Source organism: Erpetoichthys calabaricus, chromosome 9, assembly GCF_900747795.2.
Source record: "Erpetoichthys calabaricus chromosome 9, fErpCal1.3, whole genome shotgun sequence".
NCBI classification, from domain to species: domain Eukaryota; kingdom Metazoa; phylum Chordata; class Cladistia; order Polypteriformes; family Polypteridae; genus Erpetoichthys; species Erpetoichthys calabaricus.
In genome coordinates, this window is record NC_041402.2 from 45,493,344 (window position 1) to 45,510,433 (window position 17,090).

General features: G+C 41.7%; 2 protein-coding genes and 2 long non-coding RNA genes across 6 annotated transcripts in view; 2 read left to right on the plus strand and 2 right to left on the minus strand.

The window, feature by feature from the left end:
* The window catches only part of LOC114657229 (uncharacterized), a 454,729-nt gene that overhangs the window by 332,712 nt on the left and 104,927 nt on the right, over nucleotides 1-17,090 (plus strand). The gene's annotated exons all lie outside the window — the stretch shown is intronic.
* The window catches only part of LOC127529118 (uncharacterized), a 430,004-nt gene that overhangs the window by 308,397 nt on the left and 104,517 nt on the right, over nucleotides 1-17,090 (minus strand). The window lies entirely within an intron of this gene.
* The window catches only part of LOC127529112 (uncharacterized), a 740,943-nt gene that overhangs the window by 197,007 nt on the left and 526,846 nt on the right, over nucleotides 1-17,090 (plus strand). The window contains exon 4 of the mRNA XM_051931632.1: nucleotides 13,876-13,982. Coding sequence (XP_051787592.1) covers nucleotides 13,876-13,982 — 107 coding nt within the window. The remainder of the gene's footprint in view (nucleotides 1-13,875; nucleotides 13,983-17,090) is intronic.
* The window catches only part of LOC127529123 (uncharacterized), a 32,359-nt gene continuing 30,662 nt past the window's right edge, over nucleotides 15,394-17,090 (minus strand). The window contains exon 2 of the long non-coding RNA XR_007935806.1: nucleotides 15,394-15,477. This is a non-coding gene — a long non-coding RNA (uncharacterized LOC127529123). The remainder of the gene's footprint in view (nucleotides 15,478-17,090) is intronic.

A 17,090-nucleotide genomic window follows, 5' to 3' on the forward strand; every position in this document is an offset into this window, starting at 1 on the left:
TTTTACCTGCATTATTATCAATCTTTAATTTGATATTGTTTTTTGTATCAGTAAGGTGCTGCTGGAGTATGTGAATTTCCCCTTGGGATTAATAAAGTATCTATCTATCTATCTATCTATCTATCTATCTATCTATCTATCTATCTATCTATCTATCTATCTATCTATCTATCTATCTATCTATCTATCTATCTATCTATCTATCTATCTATCTATCTATCTATCTATTGGGTTAATGTTGTGCCCCTATGGAAAGAATGTAAAATATTTTATCTCTTGAAATGTAGATACAGTATTGGAAAAGTTGTTCCTCTCCAGTATCAAATATGATAGATGTGCATAATTCAGGTAAACACCAGTCTGATGTGTACTTGCACATCCATCCAAATTGATTTTATATAGGCCTTAAAATAAGGCTGGCTGAACAAAAGCCAACAGCTCTGATCCAGCTTAGGAATTTCAGTCCCAACTGCATTTTATTTTTTCTCACTAACCTTCGTGAATCTATTTAGTTCTTGTATAGGAGGAAAATATTGCTCACATTTCAGCAGGGCATACATCATCTGGTTAAGTCTAAATTCTACTTTTTTCCTGTTTTCTTTTTATAGCACTTTGAGGTATTGTTCTGATAAGGAAATAAAGGCACATCAGTCTGCTGAAGAAGCTGCTTGAAACCAGATTCACCCGAGGTAGGCTAAAATTTAACAAACTGGTGCTGTTTTAGAGCAGGGGGTGCCAGACTTAAATTATAGTGGCTACAGGTATTTCGTCCATCTACAGCATTAATTCATTACTAATTTAATGAAATTGCTGGAATACACTTTTTTGTTCCTTTAAGATCTTAATTTTAAACCCTTGTCTAGACCATCTGTCTAATTTTTTTTAAACTGCTTTTCTAATTTTTATGTTTAATTCAGAGGCTGTGTGTGTGTAGTTGCTGATCTTGTCACCTGAGAATGTGATATGACTGTGTGACAGCTTTTCAACGGAGTAAACACCTTTTTTTTTTTTTCTTTTTTTTTCCCCCCACTATCACAAGATGTATTTTTATTGCATTATACACTACTGGTCTTTTAAAGAACTTTTAATGCAGATCAGTATCTTCTATGATACAAATGCTTTTTCAAACTTTATCAATTTCTAATTTAAGCAACATTTTTAGAACATCAACTTTAAAGGTTCTTAATTGTTGACTTTGAGTATCACAATGTATACCGAATAAAATACTTGATTTCATAGTAATCTATTTTGAATTAAAAATGTTTTAAGCGATAAACATTTTGGATAGCATTTGTATTAAAATGTAACTCTTAAGTGTTAAAAGTTGCAGGGAGAAAAATTGTCAAAACATTGTGGGCTTTCAGTCACATTGCATTGTATTTTAAAAAAGTCATTGGTACACAGCAAGGGGTGAGTGGTGGAGAATTGCCAAAGTAACTAAAGTAATAATAACCAGCGCAAGTAATTAGTGACAGATCTACTAGAATGAGATTGTCTTGCATGATAAAGAGATGCGAGTCAGTAGTTGATGGGCCTTTGTGCTTTATCACTGTAAATACATAAGAGTGCAACTGGACAGGTGTCTTCGCTTATGTGGGCATAAAAAGACAAACCTTTCCTTCACCAGCCTGGCACAAAGCACCACAATTCTGGATAATTTTAAAACCACAGTTTATAGGTCTTTGAAGGCTTTTTAGTGTATCCTTCCTTGATCTTGCATTATGGGTTGACTTTCTTTTCAACCGTAACCTGATAGTTTTTGGCTAAGAATTGAGAAACTCATCCCATTATGATTTAGTGGTCCCTTAAATTATGTGGAGGGGAATCCACAACCTCCTTTAGAAAGGTGATGCTGTTTTAGAGCTGGGAGTGCCAAACTCAGATTCTGGATGCTACAGTGGCTACAGATTTTTGCTCCAGCCTTTTTAATTAGTATGTATTACTTCTGCACATGAAACCAACTACCTTTTTTGTCCCAAGGGCTGACTTTTTTTCTCACCTCAGTTTACGAGCATCTGTATTCGGTGTTTTTAATTATTTTCAACCAAGAGACATTGCAGATGTATGTGTATACACTTGTATTAAGCCAATGTTTCATAACAGGACTACATAGTTGGAGGGGTGGTAAAAGTTGATGATCTTGTCAGTCAGGATGTTCAGTTACCCACCCGTGTAATGGCATTCCAGCAGATTCACATTTTCAAAATATTGCAAGATCACCTAATTTTTCTGACTTCCTGTTTGTACTGCCTGATTGAGTTGGTCACTGTGCAGCAATTTCAGATACAATCTCAGTCTCTGAAACCCCAAACCTTCTGCATATAAAGTCATCAGGTAGATGAGTATCTTCTGTTTGTGTGATCCAAAACACCCACATTCCTTATTGCTGTATTGCTTCTGGATGAGCTGTGGCTGTTTGCTTTTGCACACAAGATTGCTCTGATGACTTAAGGCAATACTGAGCGAAGTTGGACTAAACCACTACACAGTATATATGTCACACTACACAGCTGAAGGTCACACTGCTCCCAACTTGCTAAGATTATGTAAATTAAGTTCATGACTGGTCCCTGGTCTGCAATAACCTTTCTCCAGACAACATTGTATTAAAGATTTAGGTGTGCTCTGAAGAAAATTTTGAAACTTATTTTAAGCTGAAAAAAATCAGTTTCCATCCTTAACACTATCTGAGGTGGAAACTATTAAATATGAAGTATTTGCCTCTCTTTTTTTGCTTTCAGTTGGTTGTGTGTGGGGGTTACTTTAAAAAAAAAAAAAAGATATGTAAGGTCTGTTTGATCCATTGTGTTGACATTTCCCTTTACTGAGGCAGCAAAATTTACTTTTAGTAATCGGAGAGGTATATAGACTTTCTCCACTTCTGTGGTCTGTAAACAGACCTCTTTTGGTCATTTACACTGTGAAACACTTCCAGAGGATAGAAATACTGAATGACTAATATTTAAAACAATTTTAAGTTAGTTTTTCACGACTAATTTAAAATGTCTTCAGTTTTAAACATCCATATCTCTGACTGGATGTGATGTACATTCTGTTGCCAGATTTGGCATCCTCCAATCTGTAAAACACCTAAAATTTTGAAGGCAGTGACTGTTTTTTTTTTTTTTTTCTCCCCCACTGTAAGTTATAGATGTAATATCCCTCGCTTCAGTCATTGGTAAAGACCTTTAGGTGCCACTACTACTAGACCAAAAAAACTAGTGACGCCACCTTGCGTGTGTTTGCCACAGCCTCCAGTAGCCTCTTATTGCGCAATCCTGCAGTGTTTAAATTATGGAGGATAAAGCTGTTTGCTGTGATCTCAAGTATATCGGTGGTGAAGTGAAACGAATCCCACATGCCCCAAGGAACAAATATGTTTACAAAAAACTTTCACAGTCCCTTCTAGATGGAGGGCAGATGACAAAAGTCCTGTTTGCAGGTGAGTTTTTTTTATAATCATAGCTTCAGAGTTTTAAGCAATGTAGTACTTTGAAGTCTAGGTAGAAAAACTACATTAAAATTGCACCTCTTAGAATTTTAATTCATGTATTCTCTCTCTCTCCTTAAATGGCTGATCATGAGGGATGTATGCAATGTTAAAGCTACTTTTTACCAGGGTTTTCCAAAGCCCCACTTAAAGTTCTGTTAATCTCTGTTATGGGCCAGACAACTGGGCCAAAGCGGCAAATCCCGAAGTGTATGTAAGCTTTGCCTACACCAGAGGGTGAGCTGCATTAAGCAGGTCTGGAACTGAACTCCGCTGACCTTCAATGGTGATGTAATCTGAATCTTTAGCCCTGAAGTCTACTGTCTGTGGAAAAAGTAAAGTGGAGCAGCACTGAGGTCACATGGCTTTAAGTCCGTCCCCCAAGTCATGTCTGAGGGGCGGCCAGAAGTTTGTTCCCTTAATACAACCTCAACAGAACCACTTCAGTGTGAAACGTTCCTACCGATTACTGCTCCAGTCCACAATCGGTTTTCATGGTCCACCCTACAAAAGGAACAAATTGTTTCCCACCTAGCAACATGTGATTTATTACATTAATATAAAGTTGTGGCCTTTTTTAGTATGCCACATCTCAGTGCACTGTATTTTGGTTGTTGACTCAACCACGGCTATCCTCCACTCCCAGTGCCTGGAGTAATAATACTTGAGGAGAAAAATGAATACGTAATCTCCACTGCTTGTTTCCTGACACACACACACACACACACACACACACATGTGCGGCTCGAAGTCAGGATTTCAGTTGTTGGCATTAGCCATTTTATCATTGTCACCTTTTGAAGGTCTGTATGAGAACACCATCCTACCATTTTCAATCTAAGACACTGTACTATTTATAATTCATATTCCTATGGATAATTTTTTTTGGTAAGAAATGCAGTAACTAAGATTTTTGGACTGATAAGCGGTTTGTGTAATGTTTTGTGAACAAATTTTATTGGGAGATCAATTATACAGTGAGTAATGTTTGAACATAAAGAATCTGGTGTGGAAAGTGACTCTGCTTTATTAGGAGTTACAGGCAAGAGAATGATGTACAGTAGTAGGTGAAATATGGCTCCTATTGAAGGATTAGTCTGTAGAATATGAATTTTGTTTAATGACCAACCAGAATGTTTAATTTTGGATGTGTGTGTGTGTGTGGTTGCTCCTGCTTGGTTATGGTCACCTTTCACAATTTGAAAAGGTTTCTGGTTGAGATTTTTCATTATGAAAATAAATAATATGCTGTGGAGAAAGGGGGGGGGTGGGGTTAACTAGCCTTGGTGTACTAGGTTTGGAAGGAGCTATTGGGCAGATACAGTACATGTGACATAGTTGTCTTAAATAAAGTTTTAAATTCAGTGAAGCTTAATAGACAAATATCAAGGAAAGATAAACCTGTAGTATGTAGAATTATTGACTGTAAACAAATGGATCAAAATGGGTAGTGGTTGATGGATTTCTAAAGCAGCAGGTAGATAGATAGATAGATACTTTATTAATCTCAAGGGGAAATTCACATACTCCAGCAGCAGCATACTGATAAAGAACAATATTAAATTAAAGAGTTGCAACAATGAAGGTATAACAGACAGACTATAGTTTTGTATAATAACGTTCCACAGCCCCCGGGTGGAATTGAAGAGTCGCATAGTGTGGGGAAGGAACGATCTCCTCAGTCTGTCAGTGGAGCAGGACAGTGACAGCAGTCTGTCGCTGAAGCTGCTCCTCTGTCTGGAGATGACACTGTTTAGTGGATGCAGTGGATTCTCCATGATTGACAGGAGCCTGCTCAGTGCCCGTTGCTCTGCCACATATGTCAAACTGTCCAACTCCATGCCTACAATAGAGCCTGCCTTCCTCACCAGTTTGTCCAGGTGTGAGGCATCCCTCTCCTTTATGCTGCCTCCCCAGCACACCACTGCGTAGAAGAGGGCGCTCGCCACAACTGTCTAATAGAACATCTGCAGCATCTTATTGCAGATGTTGAAGGACGCCAGCCTTCTAAGGAAGTATAGTCGGCTCTGTCCTCTTACACAGCGCATCAGTATTGGCAGTCCAGTCCAATTTATCATCAGCTGCACTCCCAGGTATTTATAGGTCTGCACCCTCTGCACACCGTCACCTCTGATGATCACGGGGTCCTTGAGGGGCCTGGGCCTGCTAAAATCCACCACCAGCTCTTTGGTTTTGCTGGTATTCAGTTGTAGGTGGTTTGAGTCGTACCATTTAACAAAGTCTTTGATTAGTTTCCTATACTCCTCCTCCTGCCCACTCCTGATGCAGCCCACGATAGCAGTGTCGTCTGGAAACTTTTGCACGTGGCAGGACTCTGAGTTGTATTGGAAGTCCAATGTATATAGGCTGAACAGGACCGGAGAAAGTACAGTCCCCTGCGGCGCTCCTGTGTTGCTGACCTCAATGTCAGACCTGCAGTTCCCGAGACACACATACTGAGGTCTGTCTTTAAGATAATCCACGATCCATGCCACCAGGTATGAATCTACTCCCATCTCGGTCAGCTTGTCCCTAAGGAGCAGAGGTTGGAAGGTGTTGAAGGTGCTAGAGAAGTCCAGAAACATAATTCTTACAGCACCACTGCCTCTGTCCAAGTGGGAGAGTGATCGGTGTAGCATTTAGATGATGGCATCCTCCACTCCTACCTTCTCCTGGTATGCGAACTGCAGAGGGTCGAGGGCGTGGTGGACCTGTGGCCTCAGCTGGTGAAGCAGCAGCCGCTCCATGGTTTTCATCACATGTGACGTCAGAGCGACAGGCCGGAAGTCATTCAGCTCACTAGGACGTGATACCTTTGGGACTGGGGTGATGCAAGATGTTTTCCAAAGCCTCGGGACTCTCCCCTGTTCCAGGCTCAGGTTGAAGATGCTCTGTAGAGGACTCCCCTGTTCCAGCACACAGGCTTTCAGCAGTCTTGGTGATACTCCATCTGGACCCACTGCTTTGCTGGCACAAAGTCTCCTCAGCTCTCTGCTTACCTGGGCTGCTGTAATTGTGGGTGGGGGGAAACTCTCTCCTATGCTGGCATCAGCAGAAGGATGAGTGGAGGGTGCAGTACTCCGAGGTGAGAGTGGGTTAGGTTGGTCAAACCTGTTGAAGTTGTTCATCTGGTTTGCTGTTTCCACGTCTCTCAGTGGTGGCACCCCGCTTCGATCTGCAGCCAGTGATTATCTTCATCCCATCCCACACTTTCTTCATGCTGTCATTCTGCAACTTCTGCTCTAGCTTTCTCCTGTACTGCTCCTTCGCCGCCCTGAGCTGGACTCGGAGTTCCTTCTGCACGCGCTTGAGCTCATGCTGATCACTGCCTTTAAAAGCCCTTTTCTTCTGGTTCAAAAGGCCCTTGATGTCACTTGTAATCCATGGCTTGTTGTTAGCATAGCAGCGTACGGTTCTTACTGGAACTACAATGTCCATACAGAAGTTGATGTAGTCAGTAGTGCAGTCAATAACCTCCTCAATGTTCTCACTATGTGACCCCTGCAGGATATCCCAGTCTGTAGTTCCAATTCAGTCTCTCAGAGCCTGCTCTGCCTCAGGGGACCACTTCCTGAATGAGCGTGTGGTTGTAGGTAGCTCCCTCACTCTTGGTTTGTAGTGAGGCTGAAGCAGAACCAGGTTATGATCTGCTTTCCTGAGCGCAGGCAGCGGGGTGGCGCTGTAGGCGTCTTTAACGTTTGCATACAGTAGTTTGATAGTCCTATTTCCCCGGGTGTTACAATCCACATACTGGGAGAAGGCAGGTAATGTTTTCTCCAGTGTCACATGGTTAAAGTCTCCAGCGATTAGTGCCTCAGGGTGCTGTGTTTGTAACTTAGCAACCTCGGAATGGACGATGTCACCCGCTATGTCCACGTCCGCCCGAGGAGGGATGTAAACACTAACAACAATGACGTGTCCAAACTCTCTGGGCAAGTAATAGGGACACAAACTTACGGCCAACAGTTCGATTTCCCTGCAGCAAGTGGAGATTTTAACGTTTACATGTCCAGAGTTGCACCACTTTCTATTGACATAGAGAGCGACTCCTCCTTCTTTCTGCTTTCCGCTGGTATTTGCGTCTCTGTCCGCTCTAACTGTGCTAAACCCGGGTAGCTCCATGTTAGCATCTGGGATGGCTGTTAGCCACGTTTCACTAAAACACAGCAAACTGCATTCTCTGTAGGTCCTTACATTTTTCACCAGCGCAGCCAGTTCGTCGATCTTATTTGGTAGTGAGTTCATATTTCCCAGGATCACAGAAGGCACTGAAGGTTTGTAGCGCCACTTTCTCGCTAAATGCTTGGCTTTTATCTTAGCACCGGCTCTCCTGCTGCGATACCGTCTTCTTACCTCGTCAGGTAAATAGGGAACCACACCGGCGTGGGCATTTGTTCTCAGCGCTTGAAGTTGACTACTTGAATAGACGAGTCTCGATGTGTAAAAATCCATGACCAAGTAGTAAAAGGTGTCCAGGGAACAAGTCCACATAAAAAATCGGCAGGAGTGATCAGTGAAATAGAGAAAAAGGTAGAAAAAAGGTAAAAAGATAAAGTCATACATGGAGCTGCTGGAATGGCTGCCACTTGCGGCGGCGCCGGATCTAGAATAATGATAGAACCAAAGGTATCAAATAATAGAATCAAGGTAGAACCAAAGTATCAAAATACACAGTGGTGGAAAGATACTTAGATTTGCTTTCCTTACTAAAGTAGATTGTGAAGTGAATTGTACTTGGTTTTTAAGTGCAAAAGTTTTTTTTTAAAGTATAACCACTATATTAGTTTGTCATTACAAAGTACAATTGATTGACTATGCTCAGTCTGAAGTTCACAGTGCCCAATGAGAATAAAAATGATATACAAACTTGTACGTGGTCATAGACCATGATCTGGACAGTATTTTTACTAAATATGATGGCCATGTAGTTTTCTCTGGCTTAGTTAAGTGAGGTACCCACATTTCAGCCAAGAACTGAGTATGCACTGTAGAAATTTGTGCCTTAAATCTAGTCTGCAGTGACTTTGTTTTTTCTGCATGTAGATATACCTGTGCATGTGACGATACAGGTTCTGCTCCATGTTCCCATCCACTGTTCAGGAGCCCTTGAACCCAACACCATCGATAATGTTACCAATGAGCTAGACAGTGAGGCAACAACATAGCAAGGGGATGATGTGCAAAGTGCTTCTATTTAAAAACAATCAACACAAAAACAAGTGTTCAAATAAATAAGTGCAGTGCATTCAAAAGTCTTCATTAAATAAATCCATAATAAAACAAACATGGAGGTTTAAAACAATAGCAAAGTCTTAAAAATAATGAGGTTAAAATATAACAGGAAGCAGTCTTTTAAAAACCAACAACAAGAAGCCCGGTGCCTTAATACCTGCGACTCCCCTGCTACCCCCGTCTGGGCTTTTCAATAGGGGAGTCACCCTACTTGCAGCTGACCTTCTCTGTGCCTGCTTCTGCTGTCAGGATTATCTCACCAACCCTTGGCTCCGGTAGGATCCTCCGGACAACGACTTGAGATTCCCCAGCGACCAAGGCTTTCACGCTGGGGACACCACATCCGCCTTCCGCGGAGAGTCATCCGCCTTCCGGTCACTCCCGTCCTTCATAAAAACAAACTCTGCGGGAGCAACCACATCTACTACGCCCAGGGTGTCGGCCAAACACCCAGGCTGCCTGCACAGCTGCATGCGAGCCTTCCCTTGCTCGCTTGCTCTCCCACACCGGCTTTCTCTCTCTCTCTCACTTCCTGCATTCCTTCTGCAACCTTCGTTTCCTTCTCTTTTCTTTTTTGTTCTCCTTAGCCGGCTCAGGCTTCTCTTTATAATGGACGTGGCAGCTGTGGCAATTAACAGTTCCCGGGAACAATTACGGAGCAGACCGTCCCTCACCTGTGCACTTAGGTGAGAAACGTCCTCAGCACGAATCCACCCGGGAACTGCTTCAGCCACACTACCACGCCCCCTCGCTACACCGTGAGTGCAGTGATTATTTATTTAAAAGTGGCTTTTGCTAAGAGCTGTGGACTCGCTATGCCACAGTGCAATGTAAGATGCATTGTGAAGTTGTTGGTGCAGTGGTAGCAGTGACACTATTACCTGTATATGATTTTTGTAAATCGCACTTTGTCCCCAAGAAGAAACTTGGCTTTTTACAGAAGTTCAATAAATAGGACTGACAAATGCACACCAGAATCGTTACAAGAAAGGAAGCTTCTGACTTGCCAAAAGAGTACTCACAGGGACTAATTTATAAAGACATTACTGTACAGAGAATGTGCAGCATTGTTCATAATAGCATCTGGGTTTTTACTCCTTTTGCTACTACTCCAAGTGAGATGAAAATGTCTAACTGAACTTGCCTTTTAAAAAGGCTTGTTTAGTGGAACTCTCATGGAGTGATGTTACCACAGTGCAGAACATCCCTGCCTATTACAGAACTTTTACATTCTTACCTCTTGGACAAGACAGACCGCTTCATTACGTAACAACAAACTGGATTTGCCTGTGTATTGGAGCTCTTCTGTAAATTTTGCAAAATCCTATGGCAGGAAGTGGGGTGGGGGGTAGGTAAAGTGGGGTCTTTCAAATATAACATTTTTAAAAATCCTAGATAATTACAAAGGGTTTTTAGGTGCTTATTGTGTTTGAGGAGCCTTTTGCTAGAAGTGTACAGTAAGAACTACAAGCTGAAATCCAATAAGACTGCTTTGTTTTGGTTTTCCTTTTCTAATTTATGGACTCTATGTGAAAGTGAATTACACTCTTAACCTGTTCATTGTACCTGAAAAGCATCAATCGCAGAATTGATATTTTGAGAGTATTTACTTTTCTAAAGTAAATATATTCTGTACATGTGGTGGGGTATGTATGTGGGTTTCTTCCACATTCTCTCAATTTTCAGAATATACTTCTATCTAAAAGTGTGGCTTGGAGTGTTTTGTGTGAGTGCAAAACTAGGAATGCTGGTTCCTAAAGCCTCATTCACTTTTTGTATTGTGGGATGAGTGAGACTCCATTTTATTGTATATAGTCCTAGAGAAATTACTGAAAACCAACAATATCAAAGGTGGATGTTTGTCCATGGGAGGCTTTTTGATTCAGCAAACTGCATCATGTATAAATTTTCTATCTGTCTGCTTAGACCTGGATATCATCTCTGACTCAGTCAGATAATGTTCAGTTATTTTTCAGACAATTTTATTTTGAGGCAGATTTTTTTTTTCCACTCATTCCAACTCTGTCACAAGGTATCTTGAAGTGCACTACTTTAAGAAAGTGTAGTAGGCAGGTCCAGGATGATTTCTACAACTAAAGGAAAGACTAAACTTATCTAGTAATTGGGATGTATTCCTTTGGTGTGTTTTTTTTTTTCTTTATCTCAACTGCTGCATCTAACCATTAATTTTTGTTTCCTTTTTTTTTTTAACAGAAAGAAATTGACTCATTTCAAGTCTCCTGGTTGGGGCTAATTAGTCTGAAAATTGACAATGGGAAACAAGCCATCTGAATGTAATGGATGTAAGTGTTGCATTTGTGGTGCAGGGCTTCCTCCTTGCACCTCATTTGACAACTTTACCAAGGAAGTCAAGGAGGAAGTATGGGTCTATGTTTATAATGGAGGCCAATATTATAGAGAAATTGGGGCAGACAATCAATACAAGTGCCCTGACTGCTTCTATCGACCAATAAGAGAGCGGTTAGCAAGGGAGGAAGAAGAGAGGCGGAAAAGGGAGGAAGAAGAGAGGCGGAGAAAGGAGGAAGAAGAGAGGCGGAGAAGGGAGGAAGAAGAGAAGAAGAGAAGGGAGGAAGAGGAAAGGCAAAGGAGAGCAGCAGAGGAGCAAAGGAGAAAACAGGAAGAGGAAGAGAGGCAGAGAAGAGAGGCAGCAGAAAAGCAAAAAAGAGAGGAGGAGGAGAGACAAAGAAGAGAAGAGGAAGAGAGAAAAAGACTGGCTGAAGAAGAGAGAAAAAAAAGAGAAGAAGAAGACAAGAGAAGGAGAGAGGAGGAGGAAAGACAAAAGAGGGAAGCTGAAGAAAAGGAAAAGCGGGAGCTGCAAGAGAGGCTGGATCAAACCTTTAAGGATGCAAAGGCTAAATCTAAAAAGGAGGGAAACTTATTTCGAGAGAAAATGGAAGAGAAAACCACAACAGATGTTGTAGTGAGCCGATTTGATGAATTTGAAAAGATCAAGGTTGACCTTGGAAAACATGATGCTGAAGATCAAAATCTTCTTGATCTCTTGTCTACCAAGAGTGGAGTACACCTTTCTAATATAACACTGGCTACACTTACCCCACAACAGGTGGACAGCCTTTCCAAATCTCTGGATACATTACTATTCCAAGAGTGGCCTTCAAAACCTCCAAGCAGACTTACTCTTGTCCATACTCAAGTACTGATAACAGAATTTATACTTGCATATCTCAAGATGGAAGACCGTCTACAGGAGAGCATTGCCAACCAAGCTCAGTACCTTGTGGAGATGATTAACAATGCTGCTGAAAATGTAACTGACATCTTTTGTTTTACACAAGCTTTGCTTCGAGCATATAAAAGTATGATGGAAAATGTTGACTGCCGTGTTGTAAAGATTATTAAGCTGATGACCAAGATGGAGAATCTTCCAGCAGAGGAAGTCTTTCTCTTGAAATTTCTAGAAGTTCTCCAAAAGTGCCTGAGGGAAGTCAATGAGCCAAAATATGGACAAGATATCACAAGTGTGGAGAAGAAGTGCTATGAGGTCTTGCTAACCACAGCAACCCATTCCTATAATGAGGAAGCTTACTCTGAATTGAACTGTAGACTTCTGAGGATTGTCCAGTCTGGTCTTTGGAAGCCAAATGAAGCTATGGATTTTATGTATGAATTGGTAAGCCGTTGCAGTGATCCTGTCCTCCTCACAAAAGTGCTCCATCTGATTGAAGTCTACCGTGTCCCTCCAACCTGGCAGGATGAAGATGGAAAGAAGATCAGTGACCACCTTGGTACAGAGAATCTGTATGAAGAATTTCAAAAGGACTTGAGAAAAGAACCAGAAAAGTCGCCTGATACTGTTCTGGAGGAAATTAAAAAGTCGGGACGCATTGACATTCAAACTCTTGACAAGGTGCGCTGCATTGTTTCGGGTGTACAAAAAAGAATTGCTGCCCTCCAAGTGAGTGAACGTGACATACTTGAAAATATACCAAAAGGCTCCCTGAGTGCAAGTAAAAATGTGGATGACCTTGAAAAGATTTTATTCACTCTCTGCAAGGGAGTTTATAAAATGAATAAATATTTTCCCAGGGTGACGCAAATGGTCACCTGGTGTCTGCTGGCCCTGTCAGAATACAGCAAGTTACTGGAGGTTGGCACCGGAGAAGGGAAATCTTGCATTATAGCCATGTTTGCAGCCATGCGAGTGTTGATGGGACAGCAAGTGGATGTTGTTTCTAGTTCTTCTGTGCTCTGTGAACGAGATGCAGAAGATTGGAGTCCCTTTTATAAATTCTTCAACATTACAGTAGATACAAACACTAACAAAAATAAGGATGAAGAGCGAGCCATTTGTTACAAAGCTGATATTGTCTATGGGACCGTGGAGACCTTCGCAGCCGACTATCTACGCCAGACCTTTGAATTGAAACAGGTCAGAGGTAATCGTCAGTTTCAATGTATCATTGTGGATGAAGTGGATTCTTTGCTGCTGGATCGAGGAGTACAGCTCACTTACTTGTCAAGTGACATGATAAGCCTTCAGCACCTCAACACAATTTTGGCAATGATCTGGAGTGTGGTGAACCAACACGGTTTGGTTGCTACAGAGAACAAAGTATTTATTCGAGGCCCTCCTGTGCCCTTTTACAAAGGCATATTTGATTGTCTAAGTGGAGATGACTTGGGCCTAGAAGAACCAATTGACATTTTGGAAATTGCCGAAGTGAGTGGCCTTGTTCCATCTGGATTTTCAGAGGAGGTAGGAGCCAGTGACAAAGACAAATTAACAGAAAAGCTCAAAACCATAACTCAGAGCACCATATTGAAATTTTTCCGTGTCTTGGAAGATTACGTTCCCTATCACTTTTCAACATATACTCAAGATGCAAATGGCATACTTCAACTGACTACTGATGACAGCACTCCAGGACTTCCTTTCCTGGTTCTGGACAATGGACTCTGCTGTTTGCTTTCAGATTCTGACCAGCAACTCTGGGAGCCGGTTCGCAGTTATGTATTGGAACATCTTCAGTTCACACCCTGTACAAACAACCCTGAGAAACATAGCATTCCAGGCTTTCTACGTGACCTAGTAGAAACAAAAATGGAGACGTGGGTAGAAAATGCATTTTTAGCAATTAAGCTGCAGCCAGACAGGGAATATCTTGTCAAAGGTGATTGCATCCTGCCAGTGGACTTCAAATCTACTGGCATTATTGAACTTAACAAGAAATGGGGAGATGGCCTTCAGCAGTTTCTAGAAATGAAGCATCAGACAAAGGTCAGTACCATGTCCACAATCACCAATTTCATCTCCAATGTCTCTTTCTTCAAGAAATATCAAAACCAGGTCTATGGCACAACAGGGACTCTGGGCACCGATGCAGATATTGAGTTTCTGTCCAAACTCTACCCAAATCTCACCGCTTGCCGTATACCAACATTTAACAGAAGAAAGTTATTTGAAGTCCAAGGAGAGATGACAAACACTTCTGAGGAATGGAGGAGAAAAATATGTGCTACAGTTCAGGAACAGATCTCTCCTAGTTCAACAGGAAAAGGCAGAGCTGCACTAGTGATCTGTGAGAGCATTGGCCGAGCTATTAAAATTGAAAAGGCTCTGAAACCTTATGTGCGTGGCCAGTTAAAGCTCTATATTCGCAGTGACAATGACAATGCAAAAATTTTAGATGCAGAGTTGGCACCTGGTGATGTGATTGTTGCCACCAATTTGGCTGGCAGAGGAACAGACATCAAAGTGTCTGGAGATGTCAATAACAGTGGAGGACTCTTTGTGGTTCTCACCTTCCTTTCCCAGAATGAAAGAGTGGAACTTCAGGCTTTTGGCCGCACAGCTCGAAAGGGAAAGCCCGGCTCAGCACAGCTGATTGTGTGCACTAACCATATGCCAGAATACCTCCGGGAAGCTAACAGTCTTGGTGCAGTAAAAAGGATCAGAGATCAGGTCGCAAAGGCCCGGGTGTTGCACTACTTGGATGACGATCTTCCAGAAATTTTCTTACGGGAGGAGTTATTTTCCCGCTACTGTGAAATCCTACTGTCTGTCTACAATGAGATTGAGAATGTGGATGATGAGAAAGCAACTGTAGCTGTTCTAAATGAATACTGGGGAATATGGCTGCAGCTGAAGTCCAAGCTAATACTGAAATTGAAGAGAGATGAGCTTTTTGCTGCTTTGGCTGCTGATATCGCCAAGGCCAAGCAGCAGTCCAAATCTGATGAGTCTCCATGTTCTAGCATCTATCAATATATCCGATTTGGAAACAAAGAACTCTATGATGAGAAGTTTGAAGTAAGTGCCCGCTTGTTTGAAAAAAGCATGGCTCTTGATCCCTCTTGGGCTGCCATTGCCTTCTATAGCCATGCCTACTGCACAATAAAGCTGTCAAAAGACAAGTACTTAAATCAAGCACTGGAAGATTTGGAAAAAGCAAAAAACTCTCTGGCCTATTTCAAAGAACAATGTGTGGTGACCTTGCAGTTGGTCAAGCTAGCTAACAAGTCCAAAGAGAGTGAAGAAACCACCAGATTTCAGAATCACATTATGACAAGATGCCAAGTGCTAGATTTCTTCAATAAAAATATTGAAGAAGCTATGCAGAAGCTGAAAGAAATCCAAGGCAGGGGAAGGGATGCTGATGTTCAAGAAACTTCTGTTTTTGCCCTCGTCCCAGATGCACAATCTGAAGTTCACCAAGAACTGTATGAGTTTTACAAACTGGGCCTGGTCAACATCTATACTGTAAAAGAGAGACCTAGATTCTGTTGGGAAGGTCTGGTCATCTTCCTTCTGGGAGTCCTACAGCTTGTTGGAGGAATCATTCTTACAGCTGTCTCTTGTGGCACACTAGCCAATATTGGTATGGCATTGATTGGTGAAGGAATATCAGACTGCATCAGTGGTGCTGAAGCCATGATAACTGGAGAATTCAGTTGGGCATCATGGGCCATTGAGAAAGCAATTTCTGTTGGCCTCTCCTTGATCAGCTTTGGAATCGGCAAGGTTATTGCCAAGGGTGCTAAAGCAACAATGACTGCAATCAAAGCCATTGGTAAGAATTTGAAAGCATTGCCCAAAGTACTCAGCAAACAGATCAAGACTGGGCTTAAGCAGGCTCTAAAGGATAACATGAAGAATGTTCTTAAATATGCTGGAAAAGAGATTGCTGTTGAGGTTCTAGGTAAAGCGGAGGATAAAGCACTGGAAGCCATTGTAGAAGAGATTAAAAAGGCAGCCAAGGAAAATGCAACTGAAAAGGTGAAGCAGAATATGAAACAAGAGCCATTAAAGCCTCTAGCTGACACTGTCGTTCTGTCCCACTTGAAGGATGGCATGCAAGTGAATGTGTTGCTGTCAGATACCATTAGTAAGGAGAAGATGAAGAATATTTTTAAGGAAGTGGCAGACTCTGTGCTGCAAACAAATAAAGAGGGTCTGGAATGGCAGGAAAAACTGCATTCTTCACTGTTCAAGGTTCTAGGTAATGCCTCTGAGGAGGCCAAGGGAAAGCTTAAAATTGCCCTGGGTATCATCCAAGCAACCTACATGAGTGCCCTGGCTACAGATGCTGTAGCTTCAGTCACCATTATGTGCCAAAACTTTAACAGCAAATATTGTGGTGATCTTGAGAAGATAGTTAAAGAGAAAAACATGGCAGCAAAAGCAGAAAAAGTGGCACTGACCACTAGTGAGCGTGAAAGTTTAGATGCTTTTAAACAGGAGTTGGCAGCTGAAGTTGCAGGATCATTAGTGGAGGTGCTCAGTTTGGTTTTCCAGCAGAAGTTCTCCAACCATCTTGTCAAATTTGCCCAAAATAAAGTAAATGGTAAAATTAACACATATCTTGAAAATAAGTTGAAAGTGGATGCTAATACTTTCATAAAATCTAAAGAAGTGTCCACTGAAAATCCTGTAGATTACAAGAAAGATCTCTCACCCACTGCAGTAAAGATGCAGAAGGCAGTAAAAGCATATGCTGCTGACATCCAAAATATCAAGAAAGTGGAAACTATAATTGACTTCCGTGTGTTAGCTGAGGTGACAGGAAAGAGGATTGTTATCTTGGCTCCAGATAATAAGGGTGACATGATGAAGATTCAAGCTTTGAATCCTAATATGAAAACCATCACTGGCACCATAAGAATAGTGTACCAACCCAAAAGTGAGCAGTATCCCAGTGGTCGCTATGATGTGTACATTAAAGGGAAAGTTGTCACCGTACAGGGTGAAGGAAAAGCCTTTACAGCAGTAGCCAGAGGGCTTGAACCTGAAGCTTCAGAAACTAAGGTAACTGAAAAGGCCACGGAATTGAAAGCGCTCAGCTCCAAAACTCTCCTGGAAAATACTTCTGAGTGGGCTTTAGTCATT